At 44.0% G+C, this 23,191-nt stretch overlaps 1 protein-coding gene across 1 annotated transcript in view; it reads left to right on the forward strand.

Annotated features, from left to right (window-relative positions):
* The window catches only part of ADAP1 (ArfGAP with dual PH domains 1), a 103,297-nt gene that overhangs the window by 13,625 nt on the left and 66,481 nt on the right, over positions 1-23,191 (forward strand). The window contains exons 2-4 of the mRNA XM_073362062.2: positions 3,913-4,043; positions 6,443-6,534; positions 20,202-20,284. Coding sequence (XP_073218163.1) covers positions 3,913-4,043; positions 6,443-6,534; positions 20,202-20,284 — 306 coding nt within the window. The remainder of the gene's footprint in view (positions 1-3,912; positions 4,044-6,442; positions 6,535-20,201; positions 20,285-23,191) is intronic.

The raw sequence follows: 23,191 nt of genomic DNA on the forward strand, positions 1-23,191 counted from the left end.
GTTCTTGTGTCACAAGCTGGTGTCCTCGTTATCCAGCCTGCCCAGACTCCAGGCAATGTCCTGTGGCAGGTTGTTCTGCAGACTGCTCGCATGCAGGGTGTAAGTGCCTTGCACAGCCTGGGTAAGGCTAGTTCCCCCCCGAGCACCTGGGCTGCAGCAAGGCAGCAGCTATGGGGCAGTGGTTTGGGGGCTAGAGGGTTGCCACCTCAAGACAGAGATGATGGTGGGGGATGGGCAGGGGCTCTTTTCTAACACACACGCTGTCATCAGAACAAGAGACAGGGATACTGATATATGTCACAGCACATCCCTGTAGGAAATATCAGAGAAATTGATTGTTGCCCCAGGCATGGGCTACCCTGGAAGATGGCCCCACCTCCTGACAACCCTTTCCCTGGAGCCACTCAGCTCAACCACAACTGGACCTGGGGATCCCCCTTTGGCCCCCTGCACTCCACACCCCTACTCTGCACCCCCAACCCAACTCAGCCTGCACCCGCTGGTCAGCTCCCAACAACTCCCACACTGCCCAGTCCACCCTCCACACTTTTCCAGATGAGCTCCTCACTGCCTCAATGTGTGAATCCAGGCAGCAGCAGCCAGGGCAGGGGCTGGGGTCTTCCTGGGTAGCAGACCTGTGTAGGGGTCGGACATGGACCAGCAGGTGGGCAGGGTGCTGACCTGGAGTCAGGCGGGTTGCTGCTCTCGTGGCTGAAGCCCCAGATAGCAGCTCCTGAGGTGCTGCCAGGAGCAGCTCCAAGTCGCTCAATGTCTGAGGAGCTGTGGCCGTGACCTTACTCATGCTGGGGATGGGGAGTAGCTGGGGTGCGCGTGGAAGTGCTTCCCTGGCAGAGAGGCCATGTCCTGCTGTGTCCTTGGAGCCTCGTCTGCCTATAGGTAGACTGTGGCCTTACTACAATGGGGCCAAAGGTCGAGTGACCTAATGGGCCCCCATAACATTATGGGCACTGGTGCGACTGCACCACTTTCATCTTTGTAGCTATGCCCCACGGACGTGTCATGCGTCACTTTTATGAGCCATGACTCCCGGGTGTGATTGGTGATGGCTGTCCGTGGTTATAAAAGTGCTCAGAGTCTCTATACAACTTGTTAATTCCTCTCCAAACCAAAGTCAACGAGAATTATAGACCCTACTTGTATGGGGCTGGAGTGAGAATAAGGTTTCATAACGATCATATCCACACCAATGCAGGAGGTAATTTTAAAGAGAAGCAGGCAGTAAAATTCTCTTTGCTCTTTGAGATGGGAGGAGTAAGCACCACTCACTAGAAGGTTATGGATCTGAGCATCTCACTGGGACTAGGGCGAATACACTGGCTGCTGTATTAGAGGGACAGGTTAGAGATGCCACCCTTCAGTCGTGATATTAAGCTGATGTCCTTCCTTCCTGGCTGGAAGCTGTGCAGGTAGAAGTGAAGGACCTGCTACTTTTTGAGTCCTTGATGCTTCGACTTTGCCCAGCATTCCTCAGCAGATTCTGAAGGCCAAGGCTGTATGTGAGCTACTGTTGCACTTTGGACTCATTTACTGTTTGAAGCACAGAGATTCTGGGCGGTACCATAGAATAGGATTTGATTCTACTGGTATGTTCTGAGATCACCTGATGGAAGGGGATAGAGCAGTGCAAAAAATTAAAGTGTGAGTTTGTGTACACGCATATCCCATACTTTAATCACTCTCCGGGTACGCCTATAATCTAGCTCAGTGGTTTTAAACCTTTTTTTCATTTGTAGACCCCTATAAAATTTCGAATGGAGGTGTGGATCCCTTTGGAAATGTAGCTGACCGCAGACTGAAAACCACTGATCTATCCCCTGACAACAATCTTCATTACTTTTGTGGTGGAAATATATGGGACCTGCATCTCCTCTGAATTTTGTTAGTGTCAATCTGAGTCACGCCACCTAGCTCAATAGAGTAACACAGATGTAAGTGGGAGGAGAACCAGACTGGTGGTGCAAAGTGCTGAGCACTCTCAACTCCCACGGCTCTTGATAGGGCTGGAGGGTGCTTGGTACCAGACAAGATGTGCTCAGCATTTCACAGGATCATGGATATATCCCAGGCTTGAGCCTCGGCTTGTGTCCCAGAGCTTCCTAGGATGGTAGACTCCACAGAATGAAAGGACCCCATAGGGTCTAGAAGCTGGATTCCAACCCTGGGACAGTAGAATTGTCACTGGTTCTCAGGACTAGGGCCTTCCTGGGAAAAGGGTTTCTCCTCCTGTGCAGATGTGACAGAATCTTGTAGACTAAAATGGGGCATAGTGGTTATAAAATGAGTTTGACCAGGCAATTCATTTTGCTTAATTGGTTTTAAATCAGAACAACGAAACTGCAGGTTGATGTTGATAACCCATATTCCTCTTTTGGGGTTTGCCTGGGGAAGCAGCTCATGGTCCTCTCCTTAAGACAGACTTTAACAATGGATCCCAAGGAGCAGCTCCAAGCTAGCATGGGAGAACCACAGAGACTACCTAGAGCTGAGTTTCTTTGACTAGCCCCTCCTAACCCAATTCCTGTTGTTCGGTTGCACAAATTGCAATACAAGGGTGCCATTAAATATGCATAAGGAGAAAAAGCACATTCTCTTGCCTTTTATAAATAATTGCTGCTCTGTATAGAGTAAATGTTTAGCATAATTACTGCAAGAGAATAAACAAGTTATGACAGTTTGCAAGAAAATGATCGTTCCCCATATTCATTAACAGCCTGATCCTGTGAGGTGCAGAGTGCCTCACTGCTCCTGCTGATTGGGGGCAGCTGAGAAGGAAGCTCAGCTGCTCCGAGGAGGCAATTTGCATTTGAGTTAGAATAGCAAGTGCTGACATTTATTACTGGGCGTTCAAACAGAGATCATTGCATGGGCATTAGCCAGAGACGCTGGTGTGTGTGTCCTGCTGTAACGCCTGCTCTTTTTCTCTGTTAATCACCTTAACTTACTTTAACCCTGCGTTTATCAGTAGAATGTGACGTCCCTCATTTGTGGTGCTAAGGAACAAACCAGGGATTCAGTGAGAGTGGAATCAAATTTAAAGTGCCCTTGCTGTTTGTCAGCTCAGAGCCCAGCACTGTAAACAGAGGGGCTTTGCTCAGCAGAAATGCAGAGCTGCAGCTCAAGCATTCATCTTCCGCTCAAACAAAGCCTGAAAACCCTTCTGGTTCAGATTCATCCGATGAAGTGAGCTGTAGCTCACGAAAGCTTATGCTCAAATAAATTGGTTGGTCTCTAAGGTGCCGCAAGTCCTCCTTTTCTTTTGCGAATACAGACCAACACGGCTGCTACTCTGAAACTTTTCTACCATGGTTACTTTGGGGCCCTGTGTAGAATTCCTTTATTCTAATCAGAGAAACATAGGGCTGGAAGAGATCTCAAGAGGTCATTTAATCCAGCCCCTTGATGATGTCTCTTTTGTCCAGCTTTTTCTTGGCACAATAGTATGGGGTTTTTTTATGATTATTATTATTGTGATGTGTCTACTATAATTATAATTGTTTTCTTCAGTGCCTGAGCACCTCAGTAGGACGTAGGTTTTATCACAAAAGTTGGAATTTCTCCTCTTCATTTCATGAACAAATGCTGACAATGAAGAGAGATGAACGTTACAGTGGTTAGGTTCACTATGACTGTGCATGCAGATCCAGTAACTGTGTGAATAAACGAGCCCTTCACATGGTAATTTTGAATGTAAATTAGACCCACAAACTTGCCTTCCTTTTGCATGTACATTTGCACATTAAATGCCTTCAAAATCATAAAGCCCTTCTGAGCTCTGGGAGATCTCCAAATTTCACTCTCTCTTTTAGTCCACTTTTCCCCTCGCTAAATTCTGTACTCCAATTAGCTGTCCCAAAGCAATACTTTTCCTTTTTTCCTTTTTTTCTCTTTCAGATCCAGACTGGGCATCGCATACCCTAGGAGTGTTTATCTGTTTAAATTGTTCAGGAATCCATCGCAATATCCCGCAAGTCAGCAAAGTGAAATCAGTCCGTTTAGATTCGTGGGATGATGCTCAAGTTGAGGTATACGTTATTTTTTAACAAGTCACAAAAAATGTAATCCCATTTTTGACAAGCTCAGACAAGCAGCGATATTGGGCACATTTTGTTTTCTCCCATAGAAATTTTGACTGTGTGTGTGTGTGTGTGAAAATTGCAAATTTCAAAAACTTTTAACCAGTCCTGCTGCTGACTCATGTTATTTTAGTTGCATTCTATCACCTCTAGTATGTTGGCTATTTAGGGCCTGAAAGCCCTCGAATCCCATCTTGCAGAATTGGGCTCTTACATTGTGCTGTCTGTGACAGAGACCTTAACTCTTCTCTGTATGAAAAACACCTCGTTAGCTGGCTGTGGGGCTATACTAATAATTAATAAATCTAACTAGAAAACCTGTAGGCTCTCACATATATTGTACTCCAAGGCATGAGCCGTGCTACCAACTCTCAATTTCATCACGAGTCCTTTGATTGGTGTGTTTTCTTAAAGCCCCAGCTCCTGGAGTCATGTGATATACATGAGAAAATGAGCTTTCATTTAAAAAAAATTTGTTTCCAGCCTTCATGGCTATAGAGAAAAGTTAGAATACAGGAACCATAAAGCCTCAATCCATATAAAACACCCTAACATCGTTATTTTTAGAGACTTGTGGTTTTTATGCAAAAACTTGGGGGCTTTACTCATGTTTTTTGAATGCATAAGAATCTCTGGGACAAAATACAGCTTCATAGAGTGCAGAGGTTTTCTCTGTGTTTTGTTTATTATTGAATTTGTACTGAATTCTGTGAGCAGGTATGTGTCTATCACTGCAGAGTTTTCAGCTTAGCACTTTCTATCCTAGAACAGAACGGAATGAGGACAGATACTGCCATGACAGACTGACTAATCATGTTAAAGGGCAGCAAACAAGTCCATTTTCTAATGTTGTTGTTGCTGAGGTAGTTGTAGGATGAAGGTTTAAAAGCACCTTTAAACTAAACTGCCAACCTTCAACCTACTTCCTGTAGTTTATTCTCCAGGAGAGAAAGGTTCTAGCCTTCCTTGTGATGCTGATTTTGCGTAAAACTTTGGATAGGTCATGTAAGCCTCGGGTTTCAAAAGTGGGTACTGACTCCTTGATTCTTCCATTCCAGGGGCCAGTTTGAGGCATGTTGGGTGTGATTTTTCAGGAGTGATGAGCATCCATGCCTTCGTTGACTTCAGTATGAGTTGTGAGTGCTCAGTACCACTGAATATCACGCACAAGGCGTCTTGAGCTGGTCACCCAAACTCAGAGGCCACTTATGAAAAAATTGCATGAAATCCTGGCTCTGTTGAAGTCAATGGAAAAATTCTCATTGACTTGGGTCAATGGAGCCAGGATTTCATCCCTTGATCATAACCTCTCTGATCCTCATTTTCCCTGAATGTGAAATAGGGGTGGTGTGTTGATCAACTAAATTCTGCCTGCCAACACCTCTGAGTGCAAATTCCATTTATGCCACTGAAGTGTCAGAGGCAGGGGAACAGCTGCTTCTCCTTCTCTCTGCTGTATAGCAGCAGGAATTGCACTCCTCAAAGGCATGTACCTATGAGGAGTGAGCATAGTGAGACCTAGAGGCTGGTCAGGGTAATCATTCGCTGGTGTGAATTGCAAGAGCTCTTGTCAGTATAGCTCTTAAATTCTGCTTCCTTGTATAACAAAAGGGCCAGAATTGGATTAAGACACAAACTAATTGCTGAGTCCTGCACATCCTCATGCACCATTAACAGCAGGGGGCTCTTCCAGAAGATTTAGCTTACTGGAGTGGCTTTGTACAGAAGCTTCACCCTTCATTTTTATGCCGATAACTTAATCTTTCCCAAGGAGCAAAAATAGGTACAGATTTCTTTAAAACAATAATAAAATCAGAGGATCTTTTTCTGACTGTCATTTGGCTAGGGTAGAAATGCTAGGGAGCAGATTCAGTGCCAGATTCTGCCCTTGAACATGGCCAAGTTAAGGCAGAATTTGGCTTGGAGAATCCGCCAGTGTGAAATGGGGGAGACCTGCCCTTAGTTCCATGCATTGACCTCCACCTACCAATGAAACCAGTGGGGATCACACATGTGACCAAGGGCAGAATTTGGACCCGGGGATGAAATGTCCAATCTTGATGGAAGAGGTTGTTCCCAAGTTTGTAGCAGCCTATATAGCCAACTGCCTGATGAATGATGCATCATGCTGACGACAGCAGCTGCTAAGAGAAATGGAAATCTATGGGTCCTATCCTGCAGATACACGACTACAAGATCTAGCACGTCCTTCCATAAGAAGCCCCAATGGAGTGTTGCCATACGTGTGTGCAGAATTGAGTACTGTTACTACTCTGAACCAGAGATGGGTGAAAGAACCAGAGCTAAAATTGCTAAATTTTTTCTTTTTTTTTTTTTCCCTCTCACAGTTTATGGCCACAAATGGAAACAATGTAGCAAAAGCAAGATATGAATCTAAAATACCACCATTTTATTACAAACCAACATTTCCTGACTGTCAGTAAGTAACTAAATATTTTCACTGTAAACAGCATTTATTTGTTTGTGCAACTGCAGCCTCTGTAATATTTTAGTTTTCAGGGTTTGGTTTGGTTTTAAATTCCCAGCGGGGTTTCAGTTATAAAGGGCCTTGAGAAGTTCCATTCCTCTGGATTTATATGGGAGGCTAGTACTACGCATGAGATTTTATTTAATAACTACAGTTGGATGGGGCAGGGAAGAGTCAATAGATTGCTCGTTCCCTAGACCCTTCCAAGTTTCTAAGGAATTTTTAACTATGGTTTTTAGACCCTCCCCCACCTTTTAAAATAGCCCTTCTGCATGAAAACATGGCCCTACCATCTGATATACTAGATGCTATGCTGTTGTTTGTAATACAAAGATGCTCTTTTCTGTAGTGTCAAAGCTATCATCATATGCCCAAGACATAATCTTCCAGGATAGGACAATAAAAGAGAGACTCTACATAGTACTATGCGGGTAAACACTCACAATGGGCTGGGATTATTAGAGTGGTGGAATCCAACATGACAAAGGTGCCATAGTATGCCCAAAATTACTCTGCTTCAGCATTTGAAGGGAGGGGAGAAAATCTGTTTATATTGCTTGTCTGATTAGACCCATCTCTAGGGCCCAATCCTGCAAAGTCGAGTGTGCCCTTGACACCAATTGAAGCCAGCACTCTGCAAGATTGGGCCCCTGGAAGGCAGTACTTCCAGGAATGAGGTTATAGTGTTGGCCAATCGGCAAATGACAGCACCACTTTGTCACTCTGTCATGGATCGACATGGATGCTCCAGCTTTTAAATGGTCCCTTGAAGGAATCCCTTCTGTTTGGCAGACCTTCCCCTCTCCCCAAGGGGTCATACTTGTACTTAAGATGGGGCTACATGGTCTCAATGCCTATGAGACTGAGCCTCTAGGCTCCGGCACTCCTGTTTCATGCCGGGAGCTCTGCCCAGTGAGTCCAACTGAGAGAGACTCCTGGTCAGGGACTTGTGCATCCTTCAGGGACCCATGTACCTCAGCAAGTATATGCAGGGACACCTGGCAGCCTTTTAAAAACAGAGTAGGGGTTATTAGTGAACTGGAACACAGCGTCGGAAGTCCTTGGGTTAGTACAGAGAAAGGTTAAGATGTAGTCCATCTGGCCACGCCAGTGCAATCAGCCAGCCAAGCTGCTCTGGATTCCATTCCAGGCTCTGTCTCTCTGTCCCTTTGTCAGTCCAAGTTGAGGGCTCTGCCTGTCTGCAGAGGGCAACTCTTAACCCTACCACCTGCCATCTTTCCCTTTGTTCTCAAGCTGGGGCCTTGGCTCTGCTTCCCTGCTGAGAGTGGGGGAAATGATTGAAGGATTCACAGAAGGGCCCATATTAAATATCAAATCTGACTTCCTGCCTAAAGCAGACCAGAAAATACCTCCCAGTAAGTCCTAGATCGAACCCATGTGCATGATACTGCTTTTACTAGATTCTTAATCCTATTGCTATAGCTGTCAAGAAAAGTTAGTTCTCTTAGTTTTCTATCTTTTTTTTTTTTTTCTTCAAAACAAATCTTCCATGGAGAGGAAGAGAGTGTATGGGATCCCTAACTGATTTCTCTTATTGTGTGCTAGAATCTGTGTGTGTCTTTTTCTCCCCAACCCTTGTTTTAAAATACCAATGGTAAGTGTAGGATTTTGGAAGCACCAGGTTGAGTCTGTCTTGGCTTGGCACTAGAGAATTGTTCATTTGCAAAGTGTTACCAGATCATGATTTTGGTCTGATATGATTTTTGGTATCAGATCCCAGTACTTAGTTAGAGAAATGATTTGAGTAAATTACTGTAAATGACTCCTTTAGAACAATAATGCTGTAAAATGGAAAACAACCTCATCTTGTTACTGTTCCGCAAAAAAGCCTGCTCCCTCTCAGAAGAGTGACACCAAACCATAAAACAAACAGCCTGCCCCCAGGGCACAATTGGAGCCCCATTCATCCTGGAGGGTCACGTTTCTAAGGACTGGTTAGGAAAACATCACCCAAGAACCTAGAGTTGTGGCCATTGTATTCATAGGAAAAATAACAGAATTCCGGCTGGAACACTGGAGCTCAGTCATCTCAAAAAGTCATTTCAACGGAGGAAAAAAGTGTGTCTTTACAAATTCATGATATTTCTACAATTTGCTACTTTTTTGCCCAAATTTTCTGCCTCTCCATAGAGGGAGCATGGCCCAGAGCCTTGATTACAGGGCCGGGCATTCAGAACCTGCCAGGATCTGTTCCTGCCTCTGCCTCTGCCTGACCTTAATGCTTTGCTTACATGCATCAGATGTTGAGCCAGACCTTTTAAATTCTGCTCGTGTGAGTGAGTCCCATTAACGTCAGTGGGATTTCCCCTGTGATGAAGAGCTACTTTCACAAATAAGTTTGGAAGACAAGGCCTATTATTTAATAAGGCCTCCTAGCCGCCCCGGGAAGTTACGTAAATGTGATTGCATCTCAACCGAGGTTTAGAGAAAGTGAAGTGACCTCTCCAAGGTCGCACAGCCCAGCAGTGACACAATCTGGTGCCACCTGCTTGCCATTCCCATGCTGAATCGACAAGACCCCCGCCTCCCCATGCAAGCCACTGAATCTCTTTGACCCAGTTTCCCTATTCACAAGTGGTGGCAATAATACTTTACATAATCATCCCCGAGGTTTCTCATACAGTTTTGATTGACCTTTGGTTAAAGACACGTCTTGGCTGGATTGCCAAGTTTTTGTTCACCCCTGGGGCAGTCCCTTCAGACAGGCTGCACTGTGCTGAAGGACGGGACAGGGCTCTTCTAAGAATGGTGTTGTTGACACCAAGCAAGGGCTCAGATAGTGTCTGGCCTCCCAAGTGCATATGGAGAAGGGAGGACACAAGAACCTTCCCTGTTGACTTCCCAGCCACAGTCAAACAAGAACTCCTTCTTGTTAGACCCCCACAAAAGGCCATGTCACTCCTTTTCCCCCCGGACAAGCCGAGCTGGCCAGCTATGGAGGGGAGCACCCCTTACTGAATGGTTCAACAGCCTCCATCCTCTTACAGACCTGGTAACACCCTTGAAGCAGGTCTCCCAGAGTCCCCATTGGGGTGGTGCAGCTCAGCTCATCCCCAGGGCTTAGCTGCTGTGGGAATGGTCACCACCATTCAGCTCTGTGCATGTGCAAGAGGAAACTGCTGCTGATTTTCTCTCTTGCACTGCTGGACTGAAACCGCCAGTCTATTTACAGCTTCTTGAAAGATTCTGTACAAAACATTCGTCATGTTAATTTTCCTGGTTTAGCCTCTCTTGTGATACAGAGGAAAGTGGTCTGAAATCCAGTCCTCCTACCAGCAAAGACAGAAATTACTTGATACCAATGCAATTGAGACTATAGGGTAGTCTGTAGCCAGAAGCGCAAACTGTCCACTCTAGGACAAATAGCCACGTCTGCAGCTGTTTCCAAGCCCAGTTAGTCTAGCTCTCTTAGCTGCATTTCAGGCTTGCCCGGGGAAAGCCTAACAGAGCCCAGATGCTGGCAGTGTTTCATTCACTGTGTTGTCTGTACTTACTCTGAGCAAAATTAGACAACACTGTGCTTTAAAACACACCTGGAACCCTGTCTACAAATGCACTTCATATGCTCTGTAGCGTCCTCTCAGGTGATTCCATGTGCTTTGGGTGTTTACATGCCAGCTTCTTAAACTGTGCTAGCAACATCAAGAATAGTAAGGCAACAAGCCATTGTTCCTGGTGAAACTGGGAGAGGCTTTCAATAGTGTTTAAGTTACAGGTGATGTACATGAGTGGCCTGGGGCAAGTGACCCTTAGAGAGGGGCTAGGATAGGAAAACAGCTATCTGTCATCTGGCAGCCCAAAGGAATCCAGGTCGGGTGTTCATTACGCACATTGATTTGCTACAGTATCTAGCCAACCCCCTTTGCTAGGGAGCAGAGGCGCTGCAAGCATGGAACGAGGGCTATTCAGGAAACAGTCACACATGGAGGGTTGTCTGAGCTGTGGTTGACATGCCTGCTCCTGCAGCCTCCGATACCTGCAGCCTCCAACTCGCAGGAGTGGTCCGACTGGTAAAGGCTAAGCTCTGACTACTCACTCTTCGCTATGAGCAAGGACTGCAAGGGTGAGTAAGGATTTGTAGGATCATGCTCTAACCATATGTCTACTGCAGGGAGGGGGCCTCCCAGCCCTGGTAGACAGACTCACACGAGCTAAGTGTGAGTAAAAATAGCAGTGTGGACATTGCACTTCGGGTGGTAGGTCGGGCAGTGGCTGGAGCCCTCAAGTCAGGGGAGCCAGAACGGAGGGGCCAAGGGGCCATGGCCCCATCACTTTTAAAAGTGGGAGGGCATAGTCTTAAGGGAGAGCGGGGGAGAGGGACGGCGTAGAGAGGAGCAAGCGGCGTGCGGGGCCCGGGGAAAGGATTGGGACTCAAGGGGGAAGGGGCGGGGCTCCACTTCTCAGGAGCTTCTGGCATTCCTGCCTCAAGGCCACCTGACCCCCTGGGTCGGAGCTCAGGTGGCTCGCCCGAGTCTCCCCCAGAGCTGGAACATCCACGCGGCTCTATTTAGTCTGCTAGCTTGAGCCTCTCTAGTGTGAGTCTGTCCGCCTGGACTGGGTGGCTCAGTCCCAGCTGCAGGGTAGACGTACCCGAGGTGAGCTGTGGATGAAGAAGGAAGCCTACCAATACTTATCAACAGAGGCAAAGACAAGTCTTAATTTGTCGACGCAGCTGGCTGAAACCCGATTAGAAAAATACAGAAACGCCCCTCTGTATATGGCTTTACTTTCTGTGGATCTAAATCCACACCTTCACTCGTACTTACCAGCAGCAAGATCTTCAGATTGAGTTGTAATCCTGCTGTGGCATGACTAATGCTATAAGTGAAATCTAGTGTGTAGCCTCAGTCTATACGTTTCTTTGGACCAGGTTTTGATCTTGGTTATTCAAGGCTTACGTTGATGTGAGTGAAATCAGCGTCAGGCCCTTCATCTTTAACAACATAATATTTTAATGAATCAGCATTCAGTGCCCAAGTGCTTCTGGTGGGAGTGCAGGACACATTAGATTTAAATAAGAGTACAAAGTACCATGGGCTGTTGCCGTACCTGGGGTATGATGAGATGACAAGCCAGAGCGGTCAGGTGCTTTCAAATCATCCAAGAAACAGCAATGTCCCAGTAGGGTCCATGCCCTGGATAGTCCTATGAATATAAAAAGAGATAATTATAGGTAGAAAAATAGTGGTTTCTAATATCATTGCTATTGTGCAGTTTAAAAGTACTTTAAAAATGTGTTCAGTCATTCAAAGCACTGCTCTAGTTGAAAAAGCAACTATGATTATTTATTGATATTTTTTCCAGGTTTAATATGCTCAATTCACAGATCGTTAGATGCTCGCTTCTTCTGTTCTGTTCTTGTCTTTTCCCCTAACTACCAGCCCTGCAAACCCATGCTGGGCCCTGAAAGTGAAGCTGGGTCCTCCCGTGCCCATGCAACAGCTGTAGCAGCATCAGTAATGGGGTTTCTGTGTACCAAATTCTGCCCAATTTGTTTCCCTCTTGTCTGCAATCCCATTGTTTTTAGATCATGCCATCAGTTATAACTGTGTAACTCTATTGCCTTAAGTGGATTTGCACAAATGTAACAGACTGGAATTTAGAAAGCCATTCTGTTGATGTTCTGCAAACAAAGCTAGGATCCAGCTCTCACACTCACAGCTGGGTTGCGTCTTCAGACCTCACAAGAGCAAACGCAGTAGACCATGTTTATGTCTCTGAAGGCAGCAGGTGTGAAAACATGTATGGAATAGATCTGCTAAGGGAGAAGACTATCTACCCATTTACATAGCCACTTTTGGGCCAAAGCCTAGTGAAGACAAGGGAAAGGCTCCCATGGACTTGAAAAGGCTTTTGGATTAGGCCTATTAAGCCAGGTTCTAGCGGTGCATTCTAACTTGTGTTGTTCTTTCTAGCCATGCTGCTGTAGTCTGTCTATGTTAATCAACTATTAAGAATGACTTCTAGCTTCGTAGAAGTGTAATTGTTTTGATTGCACTTTGCACCAGCCATGAGATACCAGTGGTGGTTTGCGGAGGATGATTGATTTATTTGGTGTAGTCATTTTTTTTAGAAACAAGCAAGTGAGAACTTCTGAAACCATCATAAATGGGCATTAGCTAATATAGGTAGCTATGGTGACGGTGACCATGTCTTCTACACTTTGTACAGCATTGAGCATGTTGTTGGGGCTCAATAAATCATCAGGATATGGAGCATTGCGGGAGCTCCTTTGTCTCTCAGGCCACATGCTTTTTTTAGTCAGGTCCCATGTTTGTGCTATTGTGAATTTTCCATACTTGAATCACACAACAGGTGGCCTTTTCACAAAAAATACATCTCTTTTTTATTATTATTTGGGTTTTTGTATCTTTAAGCAAGGCAGTTCTCACACAGAAGATGGAGTTTGAAAATTGGCTTCCCCAGCCTGTTAAAAAGGGGGTGACAGGGAGACTGGATGGTAAGCTAAGCCACAGGGGGTCTGTGTCTGGTCAGATGAGCCTGTGGCACCTGACAGTGGAAACTGTAGGCAATTAGCAGAAGTCTTATGTCAAACTTAAAAAAAAAAATCCTCCATTCTTAGTTGGCTCTATGCGTCTTCTGTTTTGTTGTCTGAACGCATCCCACGAGGGGTCTTTTGGCATTTCACCTAGGTACTCAGGTCCAACCTGCAGAGAAGCATCATACAACGCCGGCACCAATTTGGTGCTACTATACCTAGCCAGAAATACCTCTGCTACATTGGGCTTAAGCTGCACTGAGAAGAGGCAGTGAGGTCCAGTGACTGGGACCCTGGACTGGGAATCGGGAGAACTGGGTGACACTCCCAGTTTACCACTGACTTGCTCTATAAGCACTGGCAAGTCGTATCCCATCTCTGTATGTGTTTCCCCGCTCACGCTCTGTCTGTTGAGACTGTGAGCTGTCCGAGGCTCTCTCTTGCTAAGTGTTTGTACAGCCCCTAGCACAGCAGGGCCCCAGTCTCAGTTTGGGGCCTCTAGGTCACAGGTGGGCAAACTACGGCCCACGGGCCACATCTGGCCTGCAGGACCATCCTGCCTGGCCCTTGAGCTCCCGGCCGCGGAGGCGAGCTCCCAGCCCCTCCCCTGCTGTCCCCCCACCCCGCAGCTATGCCACTGTGCGGGTAGCGTGGCTGGCTCCGGCCAGGCGGGGCGGCTTCCAGTTCTGCCGCTCTGAGCGGCATGGTAAGGGGGTGGGGAGCGAGTCCTGGGGGGCAGTCAGAGGACAGGGAACAGGGGAGAGGGGGGGTTGGATAGGGGGTGGGGTCCCGGGGGGCAGTTAGGGGTGGGGGGTCCCTGGAGGGGGCGGTCAGGGGATGAGGAGCGGGCAGGGGGTTGGAAGGGTCAGGGGTTCTGAGGGGGGCAATCAGGGGGCAGGAAGTGGGAGGGGGTGGATAAGGGGCAGGGGGCCAGGCTGTTTGGGGAGGCACAGCCACAGTTTTGCAAACCCGATGTGGCCCTCGGGCCAAAATGTTTGCCCGCCCCTTCTCTACATGCTGTTGTTATACAAATAATATGTCCAAGTAAGTCCTGCTTGGCGCACACAGTGCAGTCCTGGTTTGGCAACCAGCCTCATAGGTTGGTGCAAGAGAGGTTAGAATCTTCAAGGGCTGTGGGCTACCTACAGGTAGATGTGGGCCACTACACACTGCACGTGTTGCAGAATTAACCAGTTGCCGTTCTCCATTGCTTTGCCACCATACTGTCAGCCGCTCTCTGTGCAAATCCTAGTTGTTATCAACGTATGGCCCTGAGGCACTGTTTCCAAATTGTCGCTTCCCCGGGTGAATGTTTCAGAAAGTTGTGAGCCTATGAAAACAACTGTCATGGAAATGTGACAATAGCCAATGCTACTGGAATCTGGTAACGATACTAACAAGATCTTCTTTCCCTTTAGCCATAAAACATAGTGGTTAAGGGTTTCATTTTATACCTGACTCTTGCCTACTTACTAAGGTGTTACGGCCAACATTTTCAAAAGTCACCATTGCCCAACTTGAGACATTGTAAAATGGCCTGCTTTCAGAGAGGGGATGCTCAGCACTTTCTAAATCAGAACTCTTTATGGTGTCTCAGGCTGGACACCCAGAATCACTGGTCACTTCTGAAACGCTTGACTGAATTTGGTAACTTCTACTGGCACATGATTGCTTGTAATCTACCCACTTTCCTCCATTCAGTGCTATGGAATCTGCCCCCCCCCCATACAAATCATCTTGTCTTTTGTCATGAGTCCTAAAGACTATTCATTCATATTGATTTATTTAATTCACGGAGGAGTTCTGGGTTACAAACAGTACAGATACACAGGCTGTTTCCTGCACGTTTCTAACCCAAATGCTCACCATTTTAAAAAACAATGCTGCTGTGAGCCAGATGTGGTGTTTAACTGGTCCGTCCCTATGCAATGACTTTAACTGAGCAGGTGTTTTTAACCAGAGTATAAGTGTTTTTTGGTTGCTTTTCTTTCTTCATTTCTCCAAAAAGAAAAGGAGGACTTGTGGCACCTTAGAGACTGACAAATTTATTTGAGCATAAGCTTTCGTGAGCTACAGCTCACTTCATCGGATCTGCTCAAATAAATGTGTTAGTCTCTAAGGTGCCACAAGTCCTCCTTTTCTTTTTGGGGATACAGACTAACACGGCTGCTACTCTGAATTCTTCATATCTGTGACACTGAAGCTGGAGGGAGACCGTTTATTCAAGGAAAATTGGCATTGGATTGGAGCAAGTTGAAAATTTTCAGTCAAAATTGTTTCTTGATGGAAAACTGTGTGTTTTTGATTAAACAAAATTGTTTGTGAAACGTGTCTGCTTTCTGTGGAAACTTTTTGTCAAAAAACCGCAGCACCTGAAAACCAAACCTTTCAATTCAGAAAGGACATTTCCCAAATCACAAGGCTTTGTTTTGGCTTGATTCAACATTGAACTACATCCTCATGAGCTACCACAGTGCTACATGGGAATCATAGTTTGTGTGCCTTATGTCCCTATTCTCCTATGTGGGCTAGATTTTCTGGCTGAACTACATCTCCCATGATGCCTCAGAGCCAGGTGACTTCCATGATGCAAGATAGGAGACTTTGGGGCATCATAGAAGATGTAGTCCAACCAGGGAGCCTGGCAGTAAGGGAGACTGGGAGCATAAGGTACTCTAATTACACCTCCCATGAAGCACTGTGGCGGTGCAGGCAGATACAGTTTGTCAGACTGCTCCAAAATGGAATGTTCTGTTTGGATTGACCCAATATTTCATTTCAGTGTTTCCCAACCAAAACTTTACGTTTTCAGCCAAAAGGTTTTGGACTTTCAACAATAAGCCTAAATGTTCCATGGAATTTTTTTATTATTATTTTTTTTGGATGAAAATGAATTTTTTTCATCAATATTTTTCAAGGGGAAAATACCCTATTCTCCAGCCAGCTCTTTATTGGACACTCCTAGTGTTTTTGCTTTATATTTTCAATGGAAAATGGCTTTGAAGCAGTGAGGAAGGGAGGAAGACATCTGCTTCTTTCCTATTAATTTCACCTCCATAAATATATTTTTCCTGTGATGTGGTATTTTTTAAAACATTATTAGACAGAGACTTGTCCTGAATCTGTGCCAGCTACTTGCTTCATTTTAAATGGCATCTGACTCAGAACTAAAATGACTCAACTGACTCCATCTGGAACCTTTGCTGCTGTCCCTTTGACCTGAAACCATCTACTTTGTCAATGGCACATTCTCATTTCCAAAAGCAAACAAGTAAAAAAAAAAAATTGAGATTTCGATTTCTCAAGCACAATGCCATCTGACCCTTTCTTTGACCTCTCGCTCTGCCATCTCTTTCATTCAAATGGGAGTTTTCCATTTATTTTAGTGGTAGCATATTCAAGACCTGTTCTATTTTCTTCTCCTCCATTAAATTTTGCTCTCATTTTGATTTTTTATTTCAGTTTGCTCTTGTGTTAATTACAGAACAAAGAGCCCACTACCATCCTTCTAGTCATTTGCCAGGAATGACACATTCCCTGTATCTAACAGTCTGACAGACTTTAGGTGGGCTGTAAGTTTTGGATCAGATTGCAAAAGCTGTGTATCTTCTAAGTTTTGAAATAGAAATTGGATCATTCCTAGAAATATCAACCTCATTACAGGGCCCACTGGTCACTATAAACCTAATAAATGGCAGCCATTATTTCTGCTTAGAGAAGTCCTATTCATGTTAATGGGAGTTTTCCATATTTGGTTCTCTATTTGGCATGTATTGTCTGTCCCAGCTTCTTTAATTCTTTACTTCTTTACCCTTCAGTTCAGTTTATGTAGAGCCTACATCATGGTAAATACAGCTAAAATCAAACATGCAGAAATAAGTTTACAGCACATATGTAGAGCAGCCCCAAGGGTTCATTAAAGTGAAACGTGGATCTGATCCAAAGTCCAGTGCAAACGGTGGAAGGACTGCCATTGAAATCAGTGGGCTCTGTGTTCTGAAGCCTTCAATTAAGGCTTCATTGGTCCTAACCACTTACAACTCCTGCTCACACCAGCGCAGAAATCCAGCCCCTACTGAACTTAATAGGAATCTTGCCAGTGAGTTCAATGGGTCCAGGATTTCCTTGGGAGTTGCAAATGATTCAGACCTCTCAGGATCAGGCCTTAACAGCCAAATAAGCGTATAGAGTGCATCCTGCAACTGACCTGCTCATGCAGAGCCCTGATCAAACAGATCGGAGTCCCAGCATAATGGCTCATGAATTTGTGCACATCTGCAGGTGTGTGTAGAAACATAGATTCTTGAGCATTGCCAGTTTCATAGAAAATACAGAATTGTAGAAAAGTGTTTCCTAAGGCGTACGGATGACCTAAAATACCTGCTGTAGAATTTGCATTGTACAGTAAGGGGATGTGTTTCAAACTTGTGTACGTGAACCTAAATCCATATTTAAGCACCTACATAAGAAGCCTGACTTTCAGAAGTACGAAGCGGGTGCAGCTCCTATTGAAATTAGCAGACTCCATTGAAGTTAATGTGGGTGCTCTGAATTTTCCTCCCCAAGGTAAATTCTGACTAGTGTTGTTTGAAAAGTTTCAAAGATTCAGTTCTGATCAGCTTCTCAAATGTTCAGCTGTGGACATGACCATATCTGAATTTGATGGTTTTCGTTGATCCCTCAGTGTCTCTCTAAGCTGTGCCACAGGTACCAGCCCTCATCCCCAAAAGAGTAGCAGGTGTGGAGGTTTTAGTTTGGCTGAGGAGATATTGGCCTTCTGCAACAGCCAAACTGAAGAAAATAGTAGGATAGTAAAATTTAAACGTATTTGTGATTACGTCGCGTAATAGGTCTGTAGCTTCCTAGATGGACATAGCCCTTTACAAACATAAGAAGACAAGATCTGTGCCGCTCTGTAGAGTTTACAGCCTGGATTACAGCTACAAACCTAACAATTAAGGATCAGATATGAAAATAAGACGAAAAGGGATTTGGAGGCAAAGGGGGAAAGGCAGATCCAATACATTTATATTGTAGTAATGCCTAGAGTTCACAACTGAGATTGGGCCCAGTTGGCCTATTCGCTGTGTGTACACACCGGGTATGTCTACACAGCATGTGAAGGTGTAGTGGTAGCGCAGTTAGGCATGCTCATGCTAGCCTAAATTTGGGTAGCCTGGGTAACAGCAGTAGCGTAGACATGGTGACATGGGCTTTGGTATGGGCCAGCCCCCGGAGTACATAGCCAAGCTCCCTGGCAGGCTTGAACTCAGGTGGCTAGCCCATGCCACCCTGTCGACACTGCTGTTGTTACCTGTGCTTGCTAGATTAAAGATAGCATGGATGTGCCGACCCATGCTCCAGTGACACCTTCATTTGTGGTGTAGACACACCCATAGCGAGAGTCAGTTCCTGCCCCGAAAAGTTTATAATCTAAGTAGATAAAACAGACAATGGATGGGAGAAAAGAAATATCACTATCCCCACATTTACAGACCAGGAAATGATTATACGTACTGATATGGATGAATATTCTCTTGTAAATTTGATTAAGTTTTTTGCTGCAGCTAGAAATGATTTTTTTATGATGAATTTTGTATTCATTTTCATAAGGAAACAAATACAAAAGCTAAATGAATTACAGCTTGTAGGTGCTACCCAAATACTGCACATTTCACAGGCTATCCAATCAAATAATGCAATCACGCAACTTTACAACTTGTCAAAGTTGCAAGGCCAGACCATACAGAATCAGGCAATATTACACAGACATAATACATTAAGGTTGGGGTAACAATAAAAGAAAAAGACATACACAAAGAGGCAAAAAACGAAAGGAAGGAACAAGTGGATGGGAAGAGGGAGGGGAAAAGGCAGAGAGGTCAGATGCAATGGAAGTCTGATATCATTTGAGCTATCTCAGCATTCTGTATCCAAATATATCAATTTAAAAAAAATTAACACTTTTTTTCTCCTCTGAAGCATTTTTTGAGAATGAGGAAGTTATGCCAAGCAGATACTGTGTTTAATTTTCATAAAAGCATGAATACATATGTTATCCTTCCATGAACACATTATTTATTTGGTCACACAGATATGATGGGGTTGAAGTGCCATGAGTTTTGCAAATGATGAGCAAATCTAACCCAATACTAGGTCATTGCTGAGTGATACTCTTGCTGAGATCAGTATAACCTACTTCTAAATGTGCCCACAAAGAAACAAACTTGGAGTAACACCTGGTGCTCTTAAGATTGTAGGTCAATAGACAATTAGGAACAATTAAAACAGTCTTGAGGCTACAGCAAATTCCAGGCCAAATACCCTCATTAATGCTAGCAGTGACTTTTTTATTTTAATTTATTTGTAATCTTTGATCTAAATGTTTTTCTGAAAATAAAGATCTTGTGTGCAGTATAAATGACACCAGTTTCCTTTCTGGAGATTTCAGTTGGAAATGTAGGGCATTTAATAATAGACGGATGGTTTTCTACAAAGTTTTCTGCTATGCGCTTCGAGTTCAGCTCTTTTACACTGAGGAGTACCGTCTCATCCTGATGCACAGAGATCTCTTTGCATAGGCTCCAGGCATTGAGAAGAGACGATACCTCTCAATCTTTAATTGCTGAAAAGTCAACCATTTAAATGCATTGTCATTGGCATGCCTGATTTCTGCTCTATACCAGCAGCGTTGAGACAATCTTCTCCTTTTGTTCCTGGACTGATCCCCCTAGTTAAAGAATTCAATCCGACAAAAGTATTTCCTGGCCTAGCATTCCAAATTGAAATGAAATAATATTTGAAATTACTCTTATGTTAAGAAGGACATCTTGCACTGAGGCTAGATGCTGAGTTACTCTGCTAATTTTTGCATATACATTTTTAAAAGTTCCATTAGAATTGTGGGCACAAGAATCAACTTGTGGTCTAACTGACAAACAGAGGAAACCCAAGCCAAGCCAATGACTCCGGCTCATGTACAGTTTAATTTTTGGAGGGCTTTCAACTTGCACTCACATTTCCATTGAAGAATTAATGATCATAAATTATTTTTTAGCTTATTCTGGACTATGTCTCCTTTTCTGTGTTTTTTTTTCAGACTGCTACGAGAACAGTGGATCAGAGCCAAATATGAAAGAAAAGAATTCATTTACACTGAGAAGCAAGAGCCTTATTCTGCAGGTAGTGAAAGAAATTCTCAGCAGATGATTTTTGCTGTGTACAAAAGCATCCATTTACTTTCCATGGTCTCCTTTTCTATAACATTGAAAAATTACAGCTCCCTAGACAGGAGGGGAAAGTGCAACTCCTTGGGAAAAGACTCCCCTTGGGGTTGGGTCGAGACTTCAGAGTCCGATTCAAAGCCCGATGAAATCAATGGAGGGGTCATTACATTGACTTCAGTGGGCTTTGGGCCATACATGTGACCAACAAATAAAGTACAAATAGGATACTTTCTGGTTGCTGGGTGTGCTAATAGGAATTAAAATATAGGTCACTACTTGGTAAGGATATGACCAGGAAGAGTTTTCCTTTGGGAATGATGAAGTGGGGTTATTAACTCATTTGGTTTGTTGTGATGTCTTTGTAGATAAGTGTTTGGGGGCAATATTTTTAAATTGTTTTTCATGCAAGGTGACTGTATGTGTATGTGTGTGTGTGTGTACCCACAGGTACCTGCTCTTGTGGTTAGGGTCAAAAATTCAGCCAACGTTTAAGTGCCATTAATGCAAGTTGACTGTTGTTTTTAACAAAAGAAATAGGGGGTTTATTCTTTAGAATTATCACAATGATAGCTAAGCCATCTGATTTGATTCAGAAGTCGTGGGATCCACCCCACCTCCCCATTAACTTCAGGCCAGGAGGTTATTACTTATGTATATAGGGACTGATCCTTCTCCCATTGCAGTCAATGGTAAAACACCCATTGTCTTCAGTGGAGCAGGGTCAAGCCCATGGCATAACAAGTGTACCGTTGAAAAGGCTTTCCATGCAGCCATTGAAGTCCCTCCTCCAAATAGTTCCAATCAACGCATGCAATACAATACAGCGAGGAACTGTGGAGTTTGTAGATAGATTGACTTGTGGAGCAGATGGATCTTCAGAAGAATTTGTTGGGGATCTTTTTAAGTGGAAGTATGGGATTTGGCGAACATTACTTTTGAGGCTGTTGTGGGTGACGTGAAAGGAGACATAAAATTGGCTGGTTTCCTGTTCTTTTCTTTTCATCAGATGAAGGTGGCATTGAATTTATTCTGTATTTATACTGTACTTTTTTTTTTTTTTTTTTTTTTTACACCAGCTATGTGCATGGATGGCGCCGGAATAATTATATTAACAAGGACCATGTTAGTGACGAAAAGGTTAAACTATTAATTTCATGCTGCTTCTGGAGCCTAATAATAAGCAGGTAGCACCTGCGGTTTGCTGCTAATAGAGCTACAATTAAAATCTGACCTCATGTATACCCAGCTTATGTTCAAAGAATTTCTGCTATGCCATTTTATGGTTATATGTCACTATATGTAATGTACATATTAGTGTGAGAGAGAGTGTGTGTGTGTGTGTCTATAAAAGTGGTGTATTTCAGATTTTCAAAGCTGCCTAGCAGATTTATATACAGTCCGTTAATTTTAATGGATGGGGAAGGGTGTATGTATATATATTTATATATATAAATCCCCTAGACAGCTTTGAAAAATATAAACTAAGATATGTACAATACACACCCACAGAGTAACACTTTACTATCCACGGAATATTAATCTTTAGTGTTAAGGCACTTTAATTACATGCCTAACTTCAAACACATGAGTAATTCCACTAACTTCCATAAAATGACTGGTGTTTAAAGTTAAGCGTAAGAAAGAAAACATAAGAATGGCCATACTGGGTCAGACCAAATGTCCATCGAACCTAGTATCCTGTCTACCGACAGTGGCCAATGCCAGGTGCCCCAGAGGGAGTGAACCTAACAGGTAATGATCTAGTGATCTCTCTCCTGCCATCCATCTCCACCCTCTGACAAACAGAGGCTAGGGACACCATTCCTTACCAATCCTGGCTAATAGCCATTAATGGACTTAACCTCCGTGAATGTATCCAGTTCTCTTTTAAACCCTGTTATAGTCCTAGCCTTCACAACCTCCTCAGGCAAGGAGTTCCACAGGTTGACTGTGCACTGAGTGAAGAAGAACTTCCTTTTATTTGTGTTAAACCTGCTACCCATTAATTTCATTTGGTGGCCCCTAGTTCTTATATTATAGGAACAAGTAAATAACTTTTCCTCATTCACTTTCTCCACACTACTCATGATTTTATATACCTCTATCATATCTCCCCTTAGTCTCATCTTTTCCAAGCTGAAAGCATGTCCTAAGCATGTGCTTAAGTGCTATGCTTTGGATTGGGGCCTAAGTGTTTTGAGAGTTCTAAATAGATATTGTAGCAAGGACTCAAACAGGAGTTAATTTTAGCTGCATATTTTACAGGCGTTGTCTGATAACTTCATTAGTCAGGAAAAGCTATGCATTGTTTAAGCACATATTGATGCACTCTGGGTTTTTTTGCTTTTTTAAAAAGTCTTCATGAAAAATTAAATAGAGAGCAAAATAGAACAATGAGACATTTTTAAATGAACATCACAACCATTTCTGTCAGTCTCTGGACAAAGGAATGCAACTACATGCATATGCATTGCTTTATGTTTTTAGCTTGTCTTTTTTTGGGGGGGAGGAGGGGAAAAGAATTTGTCACAGTTAAGACCTGACACAGGGCCCATGTATATTAGTTACAAATGTAATCTAGAAATATTAGCCAAGATCTGCAGCTATGGCCAATGAATGCACAATACAAATCAGCCATGGGGTTGCAAAAAAGCTTGTTAGATACATTACTGTCCCTCAGACCTAGGCCTGCTGCATGCCAGTTTGGTCATGTGGCACAAGTTAGAGCAGCCTAAGAGCTGCTCTAATTTACACTGCCTGCAAATGGCTCCAAGATCAACTACCGTTTGTCAAGACCGAGGAAAATCCTGACTGGAGATGGCTGAAACTTGGAATCTTCAGTTCACTGGAAATTTCAAAATTT

The sequence above is a fragment of the Lepidochelys kempii genome, chromosome 10 (genome assembly GCF_965140285.1).
Source record: "Lepidochelys kempii isolate rLepKem1 chromosome 10, rLepKem1.hap1, whole genome shotgun sequence".
NCBI lineage: Eukaryota > Metazoa > Chordata > Testudines > Cheloniidae > Lepidochelys > Lepidochelys kempii.